This window comes from Podarcis liolepis (genome assembly GCF_965112155.1).
Source record: "Podarcis liolepis genome assembly, chromosome: 6".
Taxonomy (NCBI): domain Eukaryota; kingdom Metazoa; phylum Chordata; class Lepidosauria; order Squamata; family Lacertidae; genus Podarcis; species Podarcis liolepis.
In genome coordinates this window covers 89524427-89546008 of record NC_139559.1, presented here as the reverse complement: position 1 = coordinate 89546008, position 21582 = coordinate 89524427, and the positions used below count along the sequence as shown (strand labels likewise).

General features: G+C 44.2%; 1 protein-coding gene across 1 annotated transcript in view; it reads left to right on the top strand.

The window, feature by feature from the left end:
• The window catches only part of IVNS1ABP (influenza virus NS1A binding protein), a 30025-nt gene that overhangs the window by 6924 nt on the left and 1519 nt on the right, over window positions 1-21582 (top strand). Inside the window, exons 2-14 of the mRNA XM_083506796.1 lie at window positions 4255-4459; window positions 6212-6339; window positions 6923-7092; window positions 7191-7266; window positions 8057-8230; window positions 11958-12083; window positions 13431-13538; window positions 16811-16937; window positions 17580-17804; window positions 18404-18525; window positions 19592-19718; window positions 19820-19951; window positions 20872-21045. Coding sequence (XP_083362922.1) covers window positions 6229-6339; window positions 6923-7092; window positions 7191-7266; window positions 8057-8230; window positions 11958-12083; window positions 13431-13538; window positions 16811-16937; window positions 17580-17804; window positions 18404-18525; window positions 19592-19718; window positions 19820-19951; window positions 20872-21045 — 1672 coding nt within the window. The 5' untranslated portion in view covers window positions 4255-4459; window positions 6212-6228. The remainder of the gene's footprint in view (window positions 1-4254; window positions 4460-6211; window positions 6340-6922; window positions 7093-7190; window positions 7267-8056; window positions 8231-11957; window positions 12084-13430; window positions 13539-16810; window positions 16938-17579; window positions 17805-18403; window positions 18526-19591; window positions 19719-19819; window positions 19952-20871; window positions 21046-21582) is intronic.

Genomic DNA, 21582 nt, shown 5'->3' with positions numbered 1-21582 from the left:
CCTTCAGAAGTTTTACCGAGAATTTCTGTGGAGAAATATCTGCTTAATTTCAGAGTACAGTGGTACCTTGGTTTATGAACTAAATCCGTTCCGGAAGTCCATTCTTAAACCAAAGCGTTCTTAAACCAAGGCGTGCTTTCCCATAGCAGCGCGGGACTCAATTTACAAATGGAACACACTCAACAGAAAGCAAAACATGTTCTCCTTCCAAGGCAAAGTTCACAAACCGAAACACCTACTTCCTGGTTTGCAGCGTTCTTAAACCAAGTTGTTCATAAACTAAGCTGTTATTAAACCAAGGTACCACTGTATTGAATCCTGTTGAGGTGGTTTAGAAAAAACAGATCCATTTTTTGTGAAGTTTCAGCTGAGCTGCTTTAGAAAGGTGGGGAGAAAAGAAATCCAAAATGTGAAATCTAGCCACTCTGAGATTAGATGGAGGTGGATTGTCCTCAGGCAAGAGATTGAATAGAATTTAGATAAAGCGCGTAGAATCTTTTAATAATAATAATAATCAATTTTATTTAGGGAAATAGGGAATAATAATAATAATAATAATAGGGGGGAAAACCCAATTTAAAATGCAGCCTCATTTTAAAAGTAGCCCATAGATTAAAACCATAAGGGGAGGGAAACATAAGGGTCAGACTGAGTCCAAACCAAAGGCCAGGTGGAACAGCTCTGTCTTGCAGGCCCTGCGGAAAGATGTCAAGTCCCGCAGGGCCCTAGTCTCTTGGGACAGAGCGTTCCACCAAGTCGGGGCCAGTACTGAAAAGGCCCTGGCCCTAGTTGAGACCAATCTAACCACCTTGCTACTTGGGACCTCCAAAGTGTTGTCATTTGTGGACCTTAAGGTCCTCCGCGGGGCATACCAGGAGAGGCGGTCCCGTAGGTATGAGGGTCCTAGGCCGCATAGGGCTTTAAAGGTCTGCCTAAAGCTTGCCTTCCCTTGGGAGCAACTTTCTGGGGCCAGGTCCTTCTTGTTGCCATGAGAAGCCAAGTTACAGGGAACCAGACAGAGGGCCTTCTCGGTAGTGGCACCCGCCCTGTGGAACGCCCTCCCACCAGATGTCAAAGAGAAAAATTACTACCAGACTTTTAGAAGGCAGCCTTGTGTTTAGGGAAGCTTTTAATGTTTAATAGGTAAAGGGACCCCTGACCATTAGGTCCAGTCGTGACCAACTCTGGGGTTGTGGCGCTCACCTTGCTTTATTGGCCGAGGGAGCCGGCGTACAGCTTCCGGGTCATGTGGCCAGCAGGACTAAGCCGCTTCTGGCGAACCAGAGCAGCGCACGGAAACACCGTTTACCTTCCCGCCGGAGCGGTACCTATTTATCTACTTGCACTTTGATGTGCTTTGAACTGCTAGGTTGGCAGGAGCAGGGACCGAGCAACGGGAGCTCACCCCGTCGCGGGGATTCGAACCGCCGACCTTCTGATTGGCAAGCCCCCTTAATGTTTAATAGGTTATTGTATTTTAGTGTTTTGTTAGAAGGCGCCCAGAGTGGCTGGGGAAACCCAGCCAGATTGGCAGGGTATAAATAATAAAATGTTGTTGTTATCCATCTGTCTTGAGAGACAATGGAGTATGCGCCTCTGGGGTTCAAGTCAAGCCACTTGCATTAGCAGCACTGAAGTGACTTGCCAGGGGAGCAAGCAAGGGCAATGTATATGGAGGTCTTGAGCTGCCCAGACACAAGATGCCCCTCTCAGCCTCCCTGACTTTCCTGGAGCAACAAGGTGTGACTTTTGTGTAGTAACCCTTGAAAAGCTGGAGTTAAAACAAGCAGTGTACTTTATGTACAGCAGGACACCTTAAAACACCGTATTTTTCGCTCCATAAGATGAACCTAGTTTTTGGGGGAGGAAAACGAGAAAAAAAATATTCTGAATCTCAGAAGCCAGAACAGCAAGAGGGATCTCTGCACAATGAAAGCAGCAATCCCTCTTGCTGTTCTGGCTTCTGTGACAGCTGCGCAGCCTGCATTCGCTCCATAAGACGCACACATATTTCCCCTTACTTTTTAGGAGGGAAAATGTGAGTCTTATAGAGCAAAAAATACGGTATCTTCAAACCTATGCAGGCATGACTTGTGTAAATGGTCTTCTAGTTGGGGGGACGGACGGAGACCACTTAAATATTGATGCAAATTAAGCTGTTCCACAAAGAAAAATCAAAACAATTATTATTATTTGGAAATAATTTTTATTTGCTTTTACAAGTGTAGCGTTATAACAATACAAAATAGATATCCGTATTTAGAGATTTCTCTGAATCTTGAGACTTCGCACCATCCCCTCCGTGGCTCCTCTTGCAACCTTTTCAACTGCGTATTATTTCATAATCCATTTTATGAATCTATCGATATTATTTGCTGCATTGTTGTTTAGTCGTTTAGTCGTGTCCGACTCTTCGTGACCCCATGGACCAGAGCACGCCAGGCCTTCCTGCTGATACAAGTGTTATTAAAATCCTGCTAATGTTTTCATCTGCTTAGGGTGGCCTCCTAAATAAATTATATTCCCCCCCCCAAAAAAAAAAATAATCAAAGCAATTAACAGTAAATTTGAAATCAAAACTTCTCCTTTTAAATAATACTGGTGCAAATTTGTGTAGTTTTCAGTTTGGCTACTGAGCAGGATCGTAAAACTAAGACAGATTTAGTTCCAAAACCAGTTTGGAAACAACATTTCTGGAAGGATTTAGGTTGATCTATTGCTGCTTTTGAATTATGGTGCTGGAGGAGACTCTTGAGAGTCCCATGGACTGCAAGAAGATGTCCATTCAAACATGTCCATTCTGAAGGAAATCAGCCCTGAGTGCTCACTGGAAGGACAGATCCTGAAGCTGAGGCTCCAATACTTTTGCCACCTCATGAGAAGAGAAGACTCCCTGAAAAAGACCCTGATGTTGGGAAAGATGGAGGGCACAAGGAGAAGGGGACGACAGAGGATGAGATGGTTGGATAGTGTTCTTGAAGCTACCAGCATGAGTTTGACCAAACTGCAGGAGGCAGTGGAAGACAGGAGTGCCTGGCGTGTTCTGGTCCATGGGGTCATGAAGAGTCGGACACGACTAAACGACTAAACAACAACAACATCTAGCAGATACTTCTTTCACCCCTGCCTTCCATGTCTCACCTCTCCAGCTGCTAGGCCCATGACATCACATCTCTCCATTTTTGTTAATCCCAACCCTTTAGCCATATTACACAAGTACAGATACGAAGTCCCTAGCATTTGCTTACATCAAATTTTATAGTCAAAAGATTCCGTCGTTTCCCATCTTACATCTGTTTCCTCTGCTTGGTTTGCTAGGTGTGTAGTTACAGGATGAGACACTTTCACATGAAGCTTTCTTTTGTGATCGTGCTCACGTATATTAGGAATACCCGTTGGGGGGAATACTGCTGTTTCCGTGTGAGTAGAAAATAAGTAGTTTCCCAGATTGTTTTGAAAATGTGGTACCACCCAAGGATTACAACTTGGTTGCATGTTTACATATTATATAAAAAGTAATTACCGCATTTTTTCATGTATAAGACTAGGGTTTTTTCCTTTAAAATAATGTCAAAAATTAGGGGGTGTCTTATACATGGGGCCATCTCCCCCCATTTTCTTAAATCTGAGTCCCCCAAAATACATGGGGACGTCCTATGGACAGAAAAATACGGTAACGCCGAAATATTTAAAAACCTTCAAAGCCCATCAGTGAGGAATATTTGCAAACAGTTGTAAGAGATAATGTTCTGGAAATAGAATAGATCTTGACTCATAGTGGGGTTTACATTTTATAAGAAATATCCCCCCCCCCCCCCGGTTGTTATATTACAGTGTGGGTGTTACAGGTTACTTAAGGGCTCTGAGACTTTTTAAAGAAGAGTTGCTTTAAGATGTAGGTCTATCCAATAAAAGCTGCCGTATGTAGACTTTGCCCAGACTAATCTCTGTTTGCTGGGTCAACTACAGTAATACAAATGTGCTGTAACTGAATTACTGTAGGATATAGCTGAGTGATTGAAACAGATCTAAAGAGGATGCAGTCTTTATGTACCATTTACTGATTTGGGGGTAAATAATATTTCGTGCAAAATTGTCCTGATTTCCTTAACACCTTTTAATTTTAGAAAATGTTGGCCTTTGTTTTCATAGCCTTTCAGGCAGTTCACAGTTGGCATAGAATCAAGTCCTAAACGGATTCTAAACATGCAGAAATCCCAAATTAATCAGATTATTTTTTGTTTTCTATTGCAGAGTATGATGCACGACTACCACAGAAGAAATTCGTATCTATAGCTTTTAAGGACTTGATTACATCGTTTTAAAGCCTGGTAGTTTTGGAGTCATCCGTTTAGAAGACGCAACTGCCTGCATTATTCCAAGCTGCTGTTAATCTTAGGAGGAATATAAATTGACGTGCTCTCATATTAACACACAAGAAGACTTCGGATTATTCAAGGTCTCCTAGTTACCACAACATAAATTTATTTGATACGTTTTTACTCAGGTCGACGCATATATAATGTCATTTCTTGTGACGTGGAGTGTATTGATTAGTCAGCTGTACAGTACGATAGACTTTGATCTGATTTTGATACCGTAAGCCCAAATAAAAAACAGAGAGTCATGCAAACTGGCACCCGATAGCAATTACATAATCACTTTTTGATATAAGCTGCTTAATTGGAAAACTGATTAAAAATTGCCTTCAAACAAACTGGTGACACCCCTCTTGCCTTTTTTTCCTTTTCCCCCAAAATGACCCCTGAGTTTTTGAATTTTATTGATATTGATGCTGCATTTTATGTTGTGTTTTATGCTGTTTTTAAGTTGCATTTTAACCAAGGTTTTACATTTTCTGTTTGCTGCCCTGAGCCCGGTTTTTAAACCGGGAAGGGTGGGGTATAAATAAAAATTTATTATTATTATTTTATTTTATTTTATTTTATTTTATTTTATTTTATTTTATTATTACAGACCTGCAGTGTGACAGTGGCTGATAACTCTGGCAGTCTTTCTGCCAGCACTGCTCATGGTTGAGAGGGCACAATGCCTTGGGTGTTCTCACTAAACTTTACCATTTCAGTAGCAAGTGAAATTAGTACAGTGGTACTAATTGTACCACTAAGGGATGCGGATGGCGCTGTGGGTTAAACCACAGAGCCTAGGACTTGCTGATCAGAAGGTCGGCAGTTCGAATCCCCCGTCAGGGTGAGCTCCCGTTGCTCAGTCCCTGCTCCTGCCAACCTGGCAGTTCGAAAGCATGTCAAAGTGCAAGTAGATAAATAGGTACCGCTCTGGCGGGAAGGTAAATGGCGTTTCTGTGCGCTGCTCTGGTTCGCCAGAAGCAGCTTAGTCATGCTGGTCACATGACCCGGAAGCTGTACGCCGGCTCCCTCGGCCAATAAAGCGAGATGAGCGCCGCAACCCCAGAGTTGGTCACGATTGGACCTAATTGTCAGGGGTCCCTTTACCTTTACTACCTCAGGTTAAGTACTTTATTCGTTCTGGAGGTCCGTTCTTAACCTGAAACTGTTCTTAACCTGAAGCATCGCTTTAGCTAATAGGGCCTCCTGCTGCTGCCGCGCCGCCGGAGCCCAAGTTCTGTTCTTAACCTGAAGCACTATTTCTGGGTTAGTGGAGTCTGTAACCTGAAGCGTATGTAACCCGAGGTACCACTGTACGGTGAACCCTTGAGTTACAAAGCGCTATGGATACGTAACTTTCGGGTTGTGAACACTGCAAACCCGGAAGTATATACTTCCGGGTTTCGCCCCATGCGCAGAAACGCTCTTATTGCACATGCGCAGAAGCGGCGCCTCCAGTTACAGACTTTTCAGGTTAAGTACGGACCCCCAAAACAAATTTAATTCGTATCCAGAGGGTCCACTTAATTTTTATCACTTTAACCCCATGTCCCCTGCAAATTGGTTTGGTGTGTGTCTCTGGAGAACACCCCTATTGCTGCAAGTGGGGAGATGATTCAGTCTGGAAGGCAGAATTGACGAACCGACGGGATGATCGTAATAGCACATTGAATTTCTCCAGTTTATTTACAGCCTTGTGTATGTGTGTCTGCTTTCACAGATGCTTACTCGCATAGGGTAGCAGCATGGGGTTGTTGTTTGTATAGGATTACAACCTCAAAAAGGCTTTGCATCAAGTAACATCACACTTGGTTCTATTAACAATTGCAAATTCTCCTCTTCAGCCACAGAAACAGCAAAAATGATTCCTAATGGCTATTTGATGTTCGAAGATGAAAACTTCATCGAGTCGTCCGTTGCCAAGCTAAATGCTTTACGAAAAAGTGGCCAATTCTGTGATGTTAGACTCCAGGTAACTTAACAGCGTGACAACTGGGTGTTATGTTTTGAGTTTGGAATTGGGGGAAGGGGGATTGATGGTGCTAATTAATTTCTCAATTAATTTCTCCGCCCTACACATTCTGAAAACTCATTACACCATTAGCTGGAATTCTTCTGAAGTCGCCTTTTAAAATTATGAGCCTGATCCAGCCAAAACGAAGCATTCTAACTGAAATCAGTGGTAGAAATGTGCTTACCTTATTTAAATCCACGAGACTAGAAACTGGGTCATGAACAAAAGCAGTTGGTAAAAAGAGACCATCTGTAGTTAATCATTACAGTTCTGAAATCCATTCAATTATTGGTTCCCGATTGATTGACCCCCCCCAAGGGATCTGTGGCACCATTCACATAACAAAAACTTTCAAAAAAAAAGGTGGTCCATGGCTTGTTTTTTGAAAAACGGGGTCTGAAGTACTTAGCTAATTGGGATCCACTGCAATAAATCCACTGATTTTCAGTGGTTTACTATTCTGTAAGATGTAACATTGCATATCATCTGTTAGGCTGAACTATTTAGGTTTAACACAAGTCTTTCTCTTATTTTAATACAGGTCTGTGGGTATGAGATGTTGGCACACAGAGCGGTTCTAGCTTGCTGCAGTCCTTACCTGTTTGAAATCTTCAATAGCGACAGCGACTCTCACGGAGTTTCCCATGTAAAGTTTGACGATCTTCATCCAGAAGCTGTTGAAGTCCTGTTAAACTATGCCTACACTGCCCAGTAAGTGACTTGGTTTTTTGTTCTACAGACGATAGGCATTTTTAATCTTACGCTCTCTGTTAAGAACAAATTCTAAAATAACCATATAACTTTAATAGATTGAAAGCTGATAAAGAACGGGTCAAAGATGTCTACTCTGCAGCCAAGAAACTGAAGATGGAGAGAGTCAAGCAGGTATACATTTTGGACACTTAAGAAAGCAAAGTTTCTGTGACCCTAGTTGGAGGAAGAGCTCTATCGTTAATGAGCAACTCAAGGATTTGAATAGGCATATTGATTAATACGCCTGCATTTTTACCACAAAAAAGCCATGTTCATCTTGAAAGCATTTCATTTATAGATTAGGATCAATGATGATGATGAAATAGAGCCTAAGGATTTCATTTGATTAATTGTTGGTCCGCTATATGGATTTGGGGACAGTTTCGTAAAATACATTTGTTTGCTGATGTCGGCAGTTCTGGCAGTGCACTTGCACAGATTAATGTGTGAAGCGAGCAATCAAATATAGATGGCCTCAGTTCCTTTAATTGTAGCAGACAGTGACGGCGTGCTGCTTTTGCATAAACGGCAGCAAAGCGGTGATGCTTGCAGATAATGCATATCCTGGCTTATTTAAAATATTTACAGCAAAATATAAAATAAAAGGCTGATTATATTTGGTCCCGTTTTCCTAGAAGAAAAAACAGGCAGCGCCACTCCCATTTCTGCAGCTCAATTTAGCATTATTGCTGCTGGATAGTACCAGCAAAGGCATTTGAGAAAAGTTTGATTAACAGTAATGCCGTTTGTCTTAAATTAAGAGCAGCAATACGTTAAAGGCAAGAGAAGATGTAAAATGGATTTGCTGAAATGGGTGCCATGGCAGGTTGGTGGGGTATAAGAAGTGAGAAACAGAAAGAGCCCCAGAAGTGTACTGAACCTCTTTTTTAAAAAATAACATAATTGTATGCCTTTCTAAAAGGTTTGTGGAGATTATTTGCTCTCCAGAATGAGCGTCGAAAGCTGCATCTCCTATCGGAACTTTGCAAGCACCATGGGCGATTCGCGTTTACTGAGCAAGATTGATAGTTACCTTCAGGAGCACTTGTTACAGATCTCTGACCAGGAGGAATTTCTCAAACTGCCACGTTTAAAGGTGAGCAATCTTATGCTCCTTTCTGTTTCACAGTAAAAAATGGTAGTCCTGTTCACATTTTTAATTTACCGTATTTTTTGCTCCATAGAGCGCACCTAGTTTTAGGGGGGGAATCAAGGGAAAAAAACCTTCCATCCTGCTGATTGTCTTGGCTTCATCTTTAGGGAGAGGCTGTGTGCGGCTTTGGCAGAATGGATCCCGCTCGCTGTCTTGGCTACGTTTTTAACTGCGGGGCTGGGGCAGGGGAAGCCCGAGCTTCCCCCAGAACAGGCAGCTATCCGCAAGCCTTCCAAGCGCAGCGGGAATGTCTACTGCTCTCCGAAGGCTTGCAGATAGCTGCCTGAAGCCCCGGGAGCGCAGCCTTTGAAGCCTCCGCAGAGCAGTGGGGTGAAGGCACCCCGCTGCCCTGCGGAGGCTTTGCGCAGCCATTCTCAAGCTAGAACAGCGAGACAGAGTGCTGCGCAGCGCTCCGTCTCCCTGTTCTGGCTTTGGGCTTAGCCTGCATTCGCTCTATAGGACACACACACATTTCCCCTTAATTTTTGGAGGGGAAAAGTGCTTCCTATAGAGCGAAAAATACGGTAATTCCTCTCCCCCCCCCCATTCCAAGCCCCTCTCAGTTGTGTCCAGAATTGCAGCCCTTTTACTTCGTTCCATAGAGGAGTGATTCTCAAGTTTTCTACTCCCAGCACCCACTTGAGATGGCTGAAAATTATCAAAGCCCACCAGTCAAAAAATGCCAGTGGGTGGAGGCAATGTTTGTTCCAATCAGCTGGCAAGCTCTGTCATCTTCTAGAGATACCTAATCAATCTTGGGGAATTGCTGCGTTCTTTTATCACAGCGTTTTCCTTGTGGCAAGGAGTTCCTTAGCTCAGCTTTCCCAAAGCAAAGTGTAGACCAGGGGTCAGCAACCTTTTTCAGCCAGGGGCTGGTCCACCGTCCCTCAGACCATGTGGTGGGCCGGACTGCATTGGGGGTGTGTGTGAATGAATTCCTATGCCCCACAAATCACCCAGAGACGCATTTCAAATACAGTGGTACCTCGGGTTACATACGCTTCAGGTTAAATGTGCTTCAGGATACAGACGCCGCTAACCCAGAAATAGTGCTTCAGGTTAAGAACTTTGCTTCAGGATGAGAACAGAAATTGTGCTCTGGGGGCACGGCAGCAGCAGGAGGCCCCATTAGCTAAAGTGGTGCTTCACGTTAAGAACAGTTTCAGGTTAAGAACAGACCTCTGGAACGAATTAAGTACTTAACCCGAGGTACCACTGTAAAAGCACACATTCTACTCATGTAAAAACACCAGGCAGGCCCCACAAATAACCCAGAGGTGCATTTTAAATAAAAGGACACATTCTACTCATGTAAAAGCACACTGATTCCCGGACTGTCCGCGGGCCGGATTGAGAAGGCAGTTGGATTGCATCCGGCCCACGGGCCTTAGGTTGCCTACCCCTGGTGTGGACGTTTGCTCTGGAGGTCCTGTGACAGAATTAGTTGACCTGGCAGCTCTTAAAAGTGGAGAAGGCTTTTTTCTGTAACATTTCCCCCTTCCCACCTCCCATTCTTCCACACTCAGCTTGTACAATATTCCCTACCCTCGTTTGGTGGGTCATCACCTTGTTGTGGTGAGTGGGCTTGCACGTTCCTGTGATCCTTGTGACCAAACAAAAAAACAAACCAGAGGACCTGATGGGATACCTGCTGAAGTCTTCCAAGTGGGCAGAATTGAACATACACAACAATGTCACAAGCTTGACAAAAAATTCTGGGAGAGATAGGAGATTCCAGCAGACTTCAGGGATTCCAAAATCATCAATCTCCCCCCCCCTTTTTTTTTCTTTTAATGGTGATAGAACAGACTGCAGAAATTATCGAGACATCTCTTTATTAGCTGTGGCCGGCAAAATTCTTGCAAGGATCTTAGCAAACCTCCTAATTATATCAGAGGATATCCTTCCTGAATCCCAAAAGTATTTTCGACTTTCTAGGGGACAGTGGATATGATTTTGACTGCTCAACAACTTTAAGAAAAATGCAGAGAGCAAAACCAAACCCTGTGTATGGTGTTTATTGACCTGAGGTCTTTGACACTACCCTGTGGACTATCTTCTGAAAATCCAGCATCGCTTGAGCTCTGCAAGTGCTGCTTTCTCCCAACTGAAGTGCCAAGAGTTTGAGGACTAGGCGATTCACAGGGAAAGCAAAATCTTCGTTTACAAAGCTATTATACTACCAACTTTACAGAACGCTTGTGAAACATGGGCCACTTATAAACTATATCCAAATCCTTGAGAGATTCCATCAACGGCGTCTCCGAAAATTTTTACGCATCATTTGGGAAGACAGGCGTACTAATGCCAGCGTACTGGAAGAAGCAAAGATCCCCAGTGTCAAAGCAATGATTCTTCAACATCAGCTTCGTTGGACTGGTCATGTTGTTCGGATGCCTGATGATCGCCTTCCAAAGCAACTTCTCTATTGCCAGTTTAAGAATGGAAAGCGAAATACTGGTGGTCAACAAAAGAGGTTTAAAGACGCTCCCAAGGCAAATCTTTTAGAAATGTCATATAATCACTGATAACAGGGAAAGACTGGCCTGTGAGTGCTCCAGTTGAAGACAGCCTTTACCAAAGATGCCGTGGACTTTGAAGAAGCACAAACTTGGGACGAAAGGGAGAAATGTGCTAAGAGGAAGGCACGTTTGGCAAACCCTCACCGTGATCAACTCCTGCCCGGAAATCTATGTCCCCACTGTGGAAGGACATGTGGATCCAGAATTGTCTTCCACAATCACTTATGGACTCATGGTTGAAACCATGTTCACGGGAGACAATCTTACTCTGCTACAAGTGATCGTCAAAGAAGGAGAAGATATTCCCTACCCCTAAACTTACCCCACTTTTTTTCCATCCCTCCACCTTAGTTTTACGCTCTTTCCCCCCTCCTATAGTAGCTTTCCTCTCTCTCCCTTTCTGTTCCCAATGAATTACCATGAACCTTTTATCTCGCTTTCTGGTTTCCTTCAATACCACCTCTGGCCCTTTGACCTTGCCTGCGCTCGCCCCGCCAGACCTCTGTCTCCTGGCCACTTTCGCTTAACGCGAATGGAGTTGCTGGTCCTGGCATGGGTTCAGCCAAAATGCCATGGGCAGCTAGAGCATGCATTGGCAAACTCCGGCCCTCCAGATGTTTTTTTGAGACTACAATTCCCATCATCCCTGACCACTGGTCCTGTTAGCTAGGAATGATGGGAATTGTAGTCCCAGACATCCGGAGGGCCGGAGTTTGCCTATGCCTGAGCTAGAGGATGAGGAGGAGGTACTGGGCAGGTTGTGGCACTGAGATGCACCTGGAAGTGTCACAAGGCCCTCTGGTGAACCCACGGTTTGAGAAATACTGCCATAGAACTTAATGGGAACCACTGGCATCGAGCCTGCTCCTGTCTGCGTAGCCCCAAGCAGGAGATTCTGTTTGTTTGTTACACCTTGATATTTTACATCCTCCATTCTGGATTTGTTGTTGTTATTATTGTTATTGTTATTATTATTAATGTCATTCATAAAGCAAAACAAACTGTCAAAGCAGTTTGCATTAATTATACCTCTGGAAGGTTCTATGTTGGCATAATGATGTTTGAGATTTTATTTAATCTTGTGTAGGCAAGCCTTTTAGGTCTTTTATCTCTCTTAGCCGCTAAACCCTTTTGTTTTTTTATTCCAGCTGGAGGTCATGCTCGAAGACAATGTTAGCTTGCCCAGCAATGGCAAATTATACACAAAGGTAATCAACTGGGTGCAGCGCAGCATCTGGGAGAATGGAGACAGTCTAGGAGATCTGATGGAAGAGGTTAGTCTTTTAAAAACGAGCTTCCTTTAACAATTAAGCTTTTCTGAAATTTAAGGATGATCCTTTTTCTTTGCTTTTTTTCTTTAAAAAAAAACCTATTTGAAAAATTTAAATCTTACTGTAGGTATCCCTAAGCTGAGAAACTTAGGGGGGTTTCCAGGTGAGCTGCATAAACTGTTCGGTCTGGTTTTTCTGTTTCTGTTTTTTACTCTTTTAACAACTTCACTCTGGTGGAAACGGGGAGGTGGTTTTTAAGGCTCACTGCATGTCCTTAATGTGCTCCTTTTTGCAGGGTTTTTGCTTAAAGAGAGACAGTAGGTAAAAGGTTCTAATGGTTGTTCCTCCCCATTGATTTATCTCCCCATAGGTTTATTAACAAAACTAGGATACTCAGCGCTGAAGAACCATAGAAGAAACTTCAAGTGTAAAGAAGCAGCAGTCGTGCCCCAGTTCTCCTAAGAAAATCCGCTGGGGGCAAAAAACGATGATGATGATTAATGGTGTTTACTTCTTTACAGGATATCTTAACTTTTGACAAAACTTGTGTAATTACATAGCCTTTCTCACATACCCAGCAGTCAGCGTAGTCTCAATCAGAAATACCAGCGTCTTGAGAATCGCTGCTGGAGATAATATAAATTTTGAATTGTTTGCAAAAATATAACCTAGCTTGCCATCAAACGAGCAACCTTTGAGAATGGTTATGTTTGCTTTATTCTGCCCTTCCTTAGAAGCCCAGTCAAATAGTCTTAGATTCCCCTTAAAGTTCTCGTATTTAGTAATGGGCAGTAGACTTTCCTAAATGGAAAATCGGCCTCACTGGGTTGTACCCAGCTAGGTGACATTGTGAGCTGGGCTACTCAAAAGTACAACTTAGCCGGATACTACAGCTCATCTTTAGCATGAACTCTTTTATAATCCAATTGTGCTTGGTTTACATACTTTATTCACATAACTGGACAAGGAGAAAATGTTTGTATTTTGCAAATAAGAAAAATGTGGGTTGCAGCAACAGCTTTTGTGTGTGTTTGAGATTGTCAACCTGTACAGTTTATTCTGCAAGATAATGTCCACCGTCACACATCTTAATGTTACGGCGCAGGGAAGCCAAGGCAGCTGAAGATTTCTTTTGAGCTGTGGAAGCGGGGATCCGTCATGCTGGAAGACCTGTCGTCATGAGAGCAACTTCTTTTTTATTTTTTTATATATTTTTTTGCCATTCTGCTAGATGGAAAGAAGAGAAGCTGACTGAGACGTGGAGCCCTTGCGGAGTCTTGTGTTCTGTGTACCGATAGTTGAATTAGGCAATGGAGACTGTAGCCACATGGCTGTTCTGTTGTTTTGCAGGTTCAAACGTTGTACTACTCAGCCGATCACAAGCTGCTTGATGGAAACCTGCTAGAAGGACAGGCTGAGGTGTATGGCAGTGATGATGACCACATTCAGTTTGTGCAGGTACAAATTGCACATGGTCTGAGGTAACCTCAGGTAAAACTGGTTAGAGTAGTAAAAGGAAGAAATAACAGTCTCAGAACAGTAGCTGCCTTAGATGGCTCGTGTGGTCTAGTTCACGAGTGGCAAGCGTGGCCTTCCAGATGTTGCCAAATGCAGCTGCCCCCAGCTCATGCTAGTGTGGGCAGGGACAGAGGGAGTTAATAGTGAGTGTTTCGGTTTTTGAACGGTTTTCGGAAGCCAAACACTCCTGCAGCCAATTGGAAGACACGCTTTGGTTTCTGAATGTTTTGGAAGTCGGATAGATTCCGTTCGACTTCCAAAGTACGACTGTAAGTGAGTGTTTCGGTTTTTGAATGGTTTTCGGAAGCCAAACACTCCTGCAGCCAATTGGAAGACACGCTTTGGTTTCTGAATGTTTTGGAAGTCGGATAGATTCCGTTCAACTTCCAAAGTACGACTGTAAGTGAGTGTTTCGGTTTTTGAACGGTTTTCGGAAGCCAAACACTCCTGCAGCCAATTGGAAGACACGCTTTGGTTTCTGAACGTTTTGGAAGTCGGACGGATTCCGTTCGACTTCCAAAGTACGACTATAAATATGCCTTAGTACTGAAAGCACGGCCTAATGAACAAGAGCAGTTAATGGAATTTCATCTTAAAGCTTCTAGAATGTTGAGAAGGGAGTGCTAAAGATTGCAGGAGCTTGCAGATAGAGCTTAAGCGATCCGAGGCAAACAAGGAGCGCTGAATAAGTTTCTGGAAGCAAGAGCTTCGTAGTATAGAAGTGCAGGCGTTCAGTTGCAGCAGGTTATCCAGCACGTGACTAGGAGTAGCACGTCATGAAGTAGCCCTGGAGATTTCCTTTGGGAAACCTGCCATACAGGGCACAGGTCTGAACTGAGCAGAACCAATTTGTCTTTGCAAGAATAATGGCATACTTCAGGTAGCCTGCAAACAGCGGGAACGTTTTGAATACTGTAGCGCACTGCATTAGTAACTTGGTGAAAATTTTACTCACTTTCTGGATGTGATAACTGCCACTGTTGCCATAATTCAATTTCAAAGCACATTTTCAAATGGGAGCTTTGAGTTTCAGCAGCCTAAATGAGTCAAGATATTTGAACTAGAAACGAATCTGTGACGAAGCAGAGTTCAGTTCATTTTGCAACTTAAATGTAATTAGGTGGTGGCATCTGGAGTTGCAAAAAACAGAGAGGTGATAATATTAGCCTTCTCTCAGCTGCTCATTTAATAGGTTTGTTAGCAGGAGTTGAGATTTGAAGAAGTTTAAATCTCCTAATACTTGGGAGCTGTTTAAAAAAAAAGTCTGTACAGGTGTTGGTAGAACCTAGACGCAAATCAGACTTTCAGGGGTGAGCAAGAATTCTCAGACTTCAATTAAATGATTTGTCCCTTTAAACCCAAAGTGTTCAAATGGCAGCCATTGGGGGGGGGGGTCTGGCTAGTTACAGTAGACAAGTAGGTTGAGCCTAAGCCCAAATGTCAAACCCCATACTTGATTCCTAAGTAACTGCAAAATGCCCATTTCCCAGAAGGAACACCCCCAAAGCATGTGTTGCAGACAGAACTCGCACCTCACTTAAAAAATGACAAAACCACATCCTGAAAACATGGGGATCCTTTTTCAGATGTAACTCACTGCCTTCCCCCAAAACCCTACAAGCTTATAAGGCAGCAGTCAGTCTTCTTTTCTCTCCCCATTTTTGTTTAAAGAAGCAGCTGGCAGTTTGACTGGGTTCACTGGAAAGCAAAAATGCCAACTGCAAAGTAGTTATGCTTTCCTTCTCTGAGAATGCCTCTGAGACCGTGTGGGATCCAGAAACATTCTGAGAAGAAAAAGAAGAAAAGATGGCAGAGTCTTAACTCCCAAAGGTTAAAAACAAATGAATTAAAATAAAAACATTCAGAGGAGCAGGGTCACCAAGGGAGGTGTCTAAAGCCCATTTGGGAGAGAGCGGAGAGTGGAAATGAAGTATCTTAGACAAAAGGGGAAATGGCTTCAATAGAGGAAACTGGTGTAATTATTCTGAAACAACAGAGATGGGTTTCATAGACCCGAGGTGGGCAGAAGGTAGATTGGGATCTTCTCGTAGATCTCTGGGTGATCTGCAGGAGATCGGCAGAGCTTTCTGTCTTTAATTGTTTTAACAATAGCAATAACGAAACCCTTCCAATTTCAAGGAAGTTCAAATGAAGAAAGCTTAAGCGGAAGTGGATTTTTGCGTGAAAGGATACGGCTTTGTTTAATAATTTCTAGGCTCGGAATGTCCTCAAGACAATTTTTTAAAAAAACAACTAGCCATATGTCCCATGCATCTAGCTCTGGTCGGTAGATTTTGGGGTTCTAGTAAAAACAAATAGCTCCAACAAGCTTGAATTGCATCCACCCCACTCCTTAAACCATAAGGCACTTGCAAATTAAAGATGATGGTTTGGTACAGATAGGAAGAATGGTGCTGAAAAAAGTAGACAACATATATGCGATTTGGTAGAAAACCTTATGTAATACCTTGGATTTATACAATAAGTCTTCAGAGTTTTGCTGTGTAGGCTATGCACCCTTGAAACTTGCGTAGTAATAATAGGTAAAGGTAAAGGTACCCCTGCCCGTACGGGCCAGTCGTGTCCGACTCTAGGGTTGTGCGCTCATCTCACTTAAGAGGCTGGGGGCCAGCGCTGTCCGGAGACACTTCCAGGTCACGTGGCCAGCGTGACAAAGCTGCTCCGGCGAGCCGGCACCAGCGCAGCACACGGAAACGCCGTTTACCTTCCCGCTATAAAGCGGTACCTATTTACTTGCACTTAGGGGTGCTTTCGAACTGCTAGGTGGGCAGGAGCTGGGACCGAAAGACGGGAGCTCACCCCGCCGCGGGGATTCAAACCGCCGGCCATGCGATCGGCAAGCCCTAGGCACTGAGGTTTTACCCACAGCGCCACCCGCATCCCATGGATAATAGGTACTTTGAAACAAAGTGAAGATTGTCCCATTAGAAAGCATAGCTTACGTGAAGCTAGGTCATTTGATTCAGAAGCTAAGGACTGTGAGTTGAGTATTGGATGAAATGGTTTTTGCGAGTAAGCGGGGCATTACGTGCTCCATCACGTTGCTGAGATTTTGATTCGTCAAGTTGGCTGTGCAGATGTTCTTATAAATGAGGCTGCACAGAGGTAAAAATAGAAAATAGTTCTGAAACAAAGGCAGATCACGGTACGCTCTGTGGCCGGGTTTCTGTAGCTGGCTTTTGATTTTGCAGAAAAAGACCCCCCGTGAGAATGATCTCAAGCAGATAAGTAGCAGTTCCTCTGGAAGTCTTTCTCCAAACGCAGCAGTGCAGAGTCCTAAACACGAGTGGAAAATTGTTGCTTCAGAGAAGACCTCAAGTAAGCATAACTTTGTTCCCGGGGATGCTATTTTTAAACCACTATGCACCCATGCTTAAATATGGAGGTTGCGGGAGGCAGTGCCATTTTTTGCAATTGCGTAAATAATGAGAGCCAGTGTGCTGTAGCGGTTAAGAGCGGTAGACTCGTAATCTGGGGAACCGGGTTTGATTCCCTGCTCCTCCACATGCAGCTGCTGGGTGACCTTGGGCCAGTCACACTTCTCTGAAGTCTCTCATCCCCACTCACCTCACAGAGTGTATGTTGTGGGGGAGGAAGGGAAAGGAGATTGTTAGCCGCTTTGAGACTCCGTAGGGTAGTGATAAAGCGGGATATCAAATCCAAACTCTTCTTCTAAATGCAGTCTTCTTTTCTCGCCTTCAAATATTGGGGGAAAGCTGAAATTCCAGCCTACCTAGAGGGTAACAGTATGGCTTTAGTGCAGGCTTCCTCAACCTCGGCCCCACAGGTGCTTTTGGCCTACAACTCCCATGATCCCTAGCTAGCAGGACCAGTGGTCAGGGATGCTGGGAACTGTAGTCTCAAAACATCTGGAGGGCCGAGGTTGAAGAAGCCTGCTTTAGTGGAAGAAAACGTGTTCATATTTTGGAATTAAATGTACTCTTTCCCTCCCCTTGCCAGATAATACCTACCTGTGTCTCGCTGTTCTGGATGGCGTGTTTTGTGTGATTTTCCTTCACGGGCGTAACAGTCCCCAGAGCTCTCCGACCAGCACTCCACGGTTGATGAAAAGCTTGAGTTTCGAGATCCAGCCAGGCGACCTTATTGAAAAGCCCATGTCTCCGATGCAGTATGCTCGTTCTGGATTGGGAACGGCAGAGCTTGGCAACAAGCTCATAGCCGCAGGTAAGGAAAACCAACAACAACAACAACAATAATTTATTATTTGTACCCCGCCCATCTGGCTGGGCTTCCCCAGCCACTCTGGGCGGCTTCCCAAAAAAAATATTACAATACTCTAATATATCAAACATTAAAAGCTTCCCTGAACAGGGCTGCCTTCAGATGTCTTCTAAAAGTCTGGTAGTTGTTGTTCTCTTTGACATCTGGTGGGAGGGCGTTCCACAGGGAGGGCGCCACTACTGAGAAGGCCCTCTGCCTGGTTCCCTGTAACTTGGCTTCTCGCAGTGAGGGAACTGCCAGAAGGCCCTCGGAGCTGGACCTCAGTGTGCGGGTAGAACGATGTGGGTGGAGACGCTCCTTCAAGTATACAGGACCGAGGCCGTTTAGGGCTTTAAAGGTCAACACCAATACTTTGAATTGTGCTCAGAAACGTACTGGGAAACGTACCACTAGCGCTTCAAGCAATGTGGGCCTCTGCATTTTCTCATACTTGGGCAAACTGCCATGTGAAGTGTTTTGCGGAGTAATTGCTTGCTAAAATTGGTTTCACAAGGAGATTCTATTATCTTAAATACCTCTTGTGTACTTTGCATTCCTGCTAGGTGGCTATAACAGAGAAGAATGTTTGCGCACCGTAGAATGTTACGACCCCCGAAAGGATTGCTGGACTTTCGTTGCACCGATGAGGACACCAAGAGCCCGGTTCCAGATGGCAGTTTTAATGGTATGTGTGTGGTGAACAGCCATGCCCTCTGGCACCAGAAGCTCTTGATTACATGCCAAATCCAAGTAAATTCGGTTAAAAACCAGATTTTTAAAAGAAGAAGAGTGCAGAAAGTTCAACATTTGCCAAAGTGCTCATCCAACAATATACAGTGGTACCTCGGGTTAAGTACTTAATTCGTTCCGGAGGTCCATTCTTAACCTGAAATTGTTCTTAACCTGAAGCACCACTTTAGCTAATGGGGCCTCCCGGTGCTGCAGCGCTGCTGGAGCACAATTTCTGTTCTCATCCTGAAGCAAAGTTCTTAACCCAAGGTACTATTTCTGGGTTAGCGGAGTCTGTAACCTGAAGCGTATGTAACCCGAGGTACCACTGTAATAAAAAGAAATCCTACACACGCAAACACTAATAGATGAGTCTGATGTTACCCTCCACTGTAATGCTGCCGTATGATCTCAAAAACTTAAATGCCCAAAGCAAGGATAAATAAAAATGTATTTTTGGCACCTGATAACATGGACAGTGACGATTCCAGTGAGTTTCCCTGCAGAGCGCAGGTGAGGCACACACGAGAAAAAATTGACCCCATGGAACTCCACCTTGAAGTTTGTGCAAGGCCAAACAGCACCCCCATAGTGCCACTCTCTTGATGACAGTCCTCCCAAGTAGGATCAGAGCCATTGCAAAACAGAGACACCCAATCCCTGATACCTTGGCCGAGGATGTCAAAAGCTGCTGAGTAATCAAGGAGAATCAACAGGCCACACACTTCCTGTTCCTGCCAGAAGAGCTCATCGTACAGAGCAACCCAAGAATCTGATTTCCCCGACTTAAAATTTGTAGCAGTTCAGCACAAAGGTGATGGTCACGTGTTCCTCTGCACTTTCTGAAAGGACACACCTAGGTTCATAGTTGCCTGTAATGACGTGACAATTCCTTTTCTTGGAGGCTTTCCTTGTCTGATTTAGAAACTATTTGCTACTAACACACCAGGCCCAGGCATGCATGTTTAACCAAAACAATGTAATGGATCTTTGCTGTAATCTTTATTGCTTCTTCAACTTAGGGGCAGCTGTATGTTGTTGGTGGGTCGAACGGCCATTCAGATGACTTGAGCTGCGGAGAAATGTATGACCCGGAGATTGATGATTGGACTCCCGTTCCAGAGCTAAGAACTAACCGTTGCAATGCAGGTAAGAGTCTACAATGCCCTATGAAGGTTATTATTTCTTTTTAAGCATTCAGGCAATTAAGTTGTTTCGTTCCTTTCTATCTCCCCACCATGGATTAACAGGTGTTTGTGCCCTGAATGGAAAGCTGTATATTGTTGGCGGCTCAGATCCTTACGGTCAGAAAGGATTGAAAAACTGTGATGTTTTCGATCCCATAGCAAAATCCTGGACAAGCTGTGCTTCACTTAACATCCGTAAGTCCGTGCTTTGATTTTTCAAGTTGGAAGGGTGGCACTGCGGTCTAAATAACAGGTCGGCAGTTCAAATCTGCAAGGCGGGGTGAGCTCCTGTTGCTCTGTCCCAGATCCTGCCAACCTAGCAAGTTCGAAAACACACCAGCGCAAGTAGATAAATAGGTACCACTGTGGCGGGAAGGTAAACTGTACTTCCTTGCGCTCTGGTTTCCATCATGGTGTCCCGTTGCACCAGAAGCAGCTTAGTCCTGCTTGCCACATGACCTGGAAAGCTGTCTGTGGACAAATGCTGGCTCCCTCGGCCTGAAAGCGAGATGAGTGTCGCAACCCTATAGTCGCCTTTGACTGGACTTAACGGTCCAGGGGTCCTTTACCTTTCCCTTTAACCTTTAGAGGTTGGGATGACTTTAAGAATTCAAGCTTTTTAGGAGACAGAAATTTCTTAGGGCAGCTTCAGCTGCAGTGTGCCATTGTTAGAGGTCTGCTACTGCTAGTTTTTAAATGAAATTTGGTGAGGATCAACCCCCCTGACAGTTGGTAGAGCATGAGACTCATTAATCTCAGGGTTGTGGGTTAGAGCCCCACGTTGGGCAAAAGATTCCTACATTGCAAGTGGTTGGACTAGATGGCCCTTGTGGTCCCTTCTATCTCTATAATTCTATGATTTTGAGAGAGAAGCGGCATCCTTTGCTGCAGCAGTATTTAGTATTGAGGGTTGCTGTTTTTCGCAGACTGCATTAGTGAGAGTGGCAACAAGTGGAATCGCTTTCCAAGACCTTTTAGACGGACTTATTGGCAGTTGACTCCTGGCTGGCGTGAAAAATGTCCCCTACAGTTTTTTGTGATGCTGCTGCCATTAGAGAGCAGCTTAAAACCCCCTCCCCCTGATTTGCAAGCTTCTGTTGGCTTTTCGTTTATAGGAAGACACCAGTCTGCTGTATGTGAGCTCGGCGGACATTTGTACATCATCGGAGGAGCTGAATCTTGGAACTGCCTTAACAGCGTGGAGCGTTACAATCCAGAAAACAATACCTGGACCCTGATTGCACCGATGAACGTGGCTAGGCGTGGTGCAGGTGTTGCCGTACTTGATGGTAAGTTTGTGTGAGTGGAGCTCCGCAATTCAGAGTAACCCCCTTTTGTGGCCAAGAAATGGGGCACAGCAAATCAGAATACATGACAGAGCAATAGGGGTAATGGCTCTCTCGATATTTGCAAGCCCATTATACTGGCTGAAGATGTCTAGAGACTGATTGTGAACCATAAACCACCAGAATGCCTATATTACGCAAATCCAAAACGTAATAGGCCGTATAGTAACAATTGCAAAGTTATTTACTAGAACTACTTCTCAAAAATTAGATACCACTTTTCATAATGTCAAAATCAACATCGGGACAGAATATAATAAAAATGTAACTTTCCGGTTCACCACCAAGTCCAGTATGTACAAAAAACCCAGCTGAGCGTTACGGAGGTACAGTGCCACCTCTGGTTGCGGACGGAATCTGTTCCGGAGGTCTGGCCAGATCCCAAGGTTTTTGCAACCGGAGAGACTGCTTCTGCGCATGCAGCAGTAGAGTGCTTCTGCGCATGTGCGCATGGCAAAAACCCGGAAAAATACTTCCGCG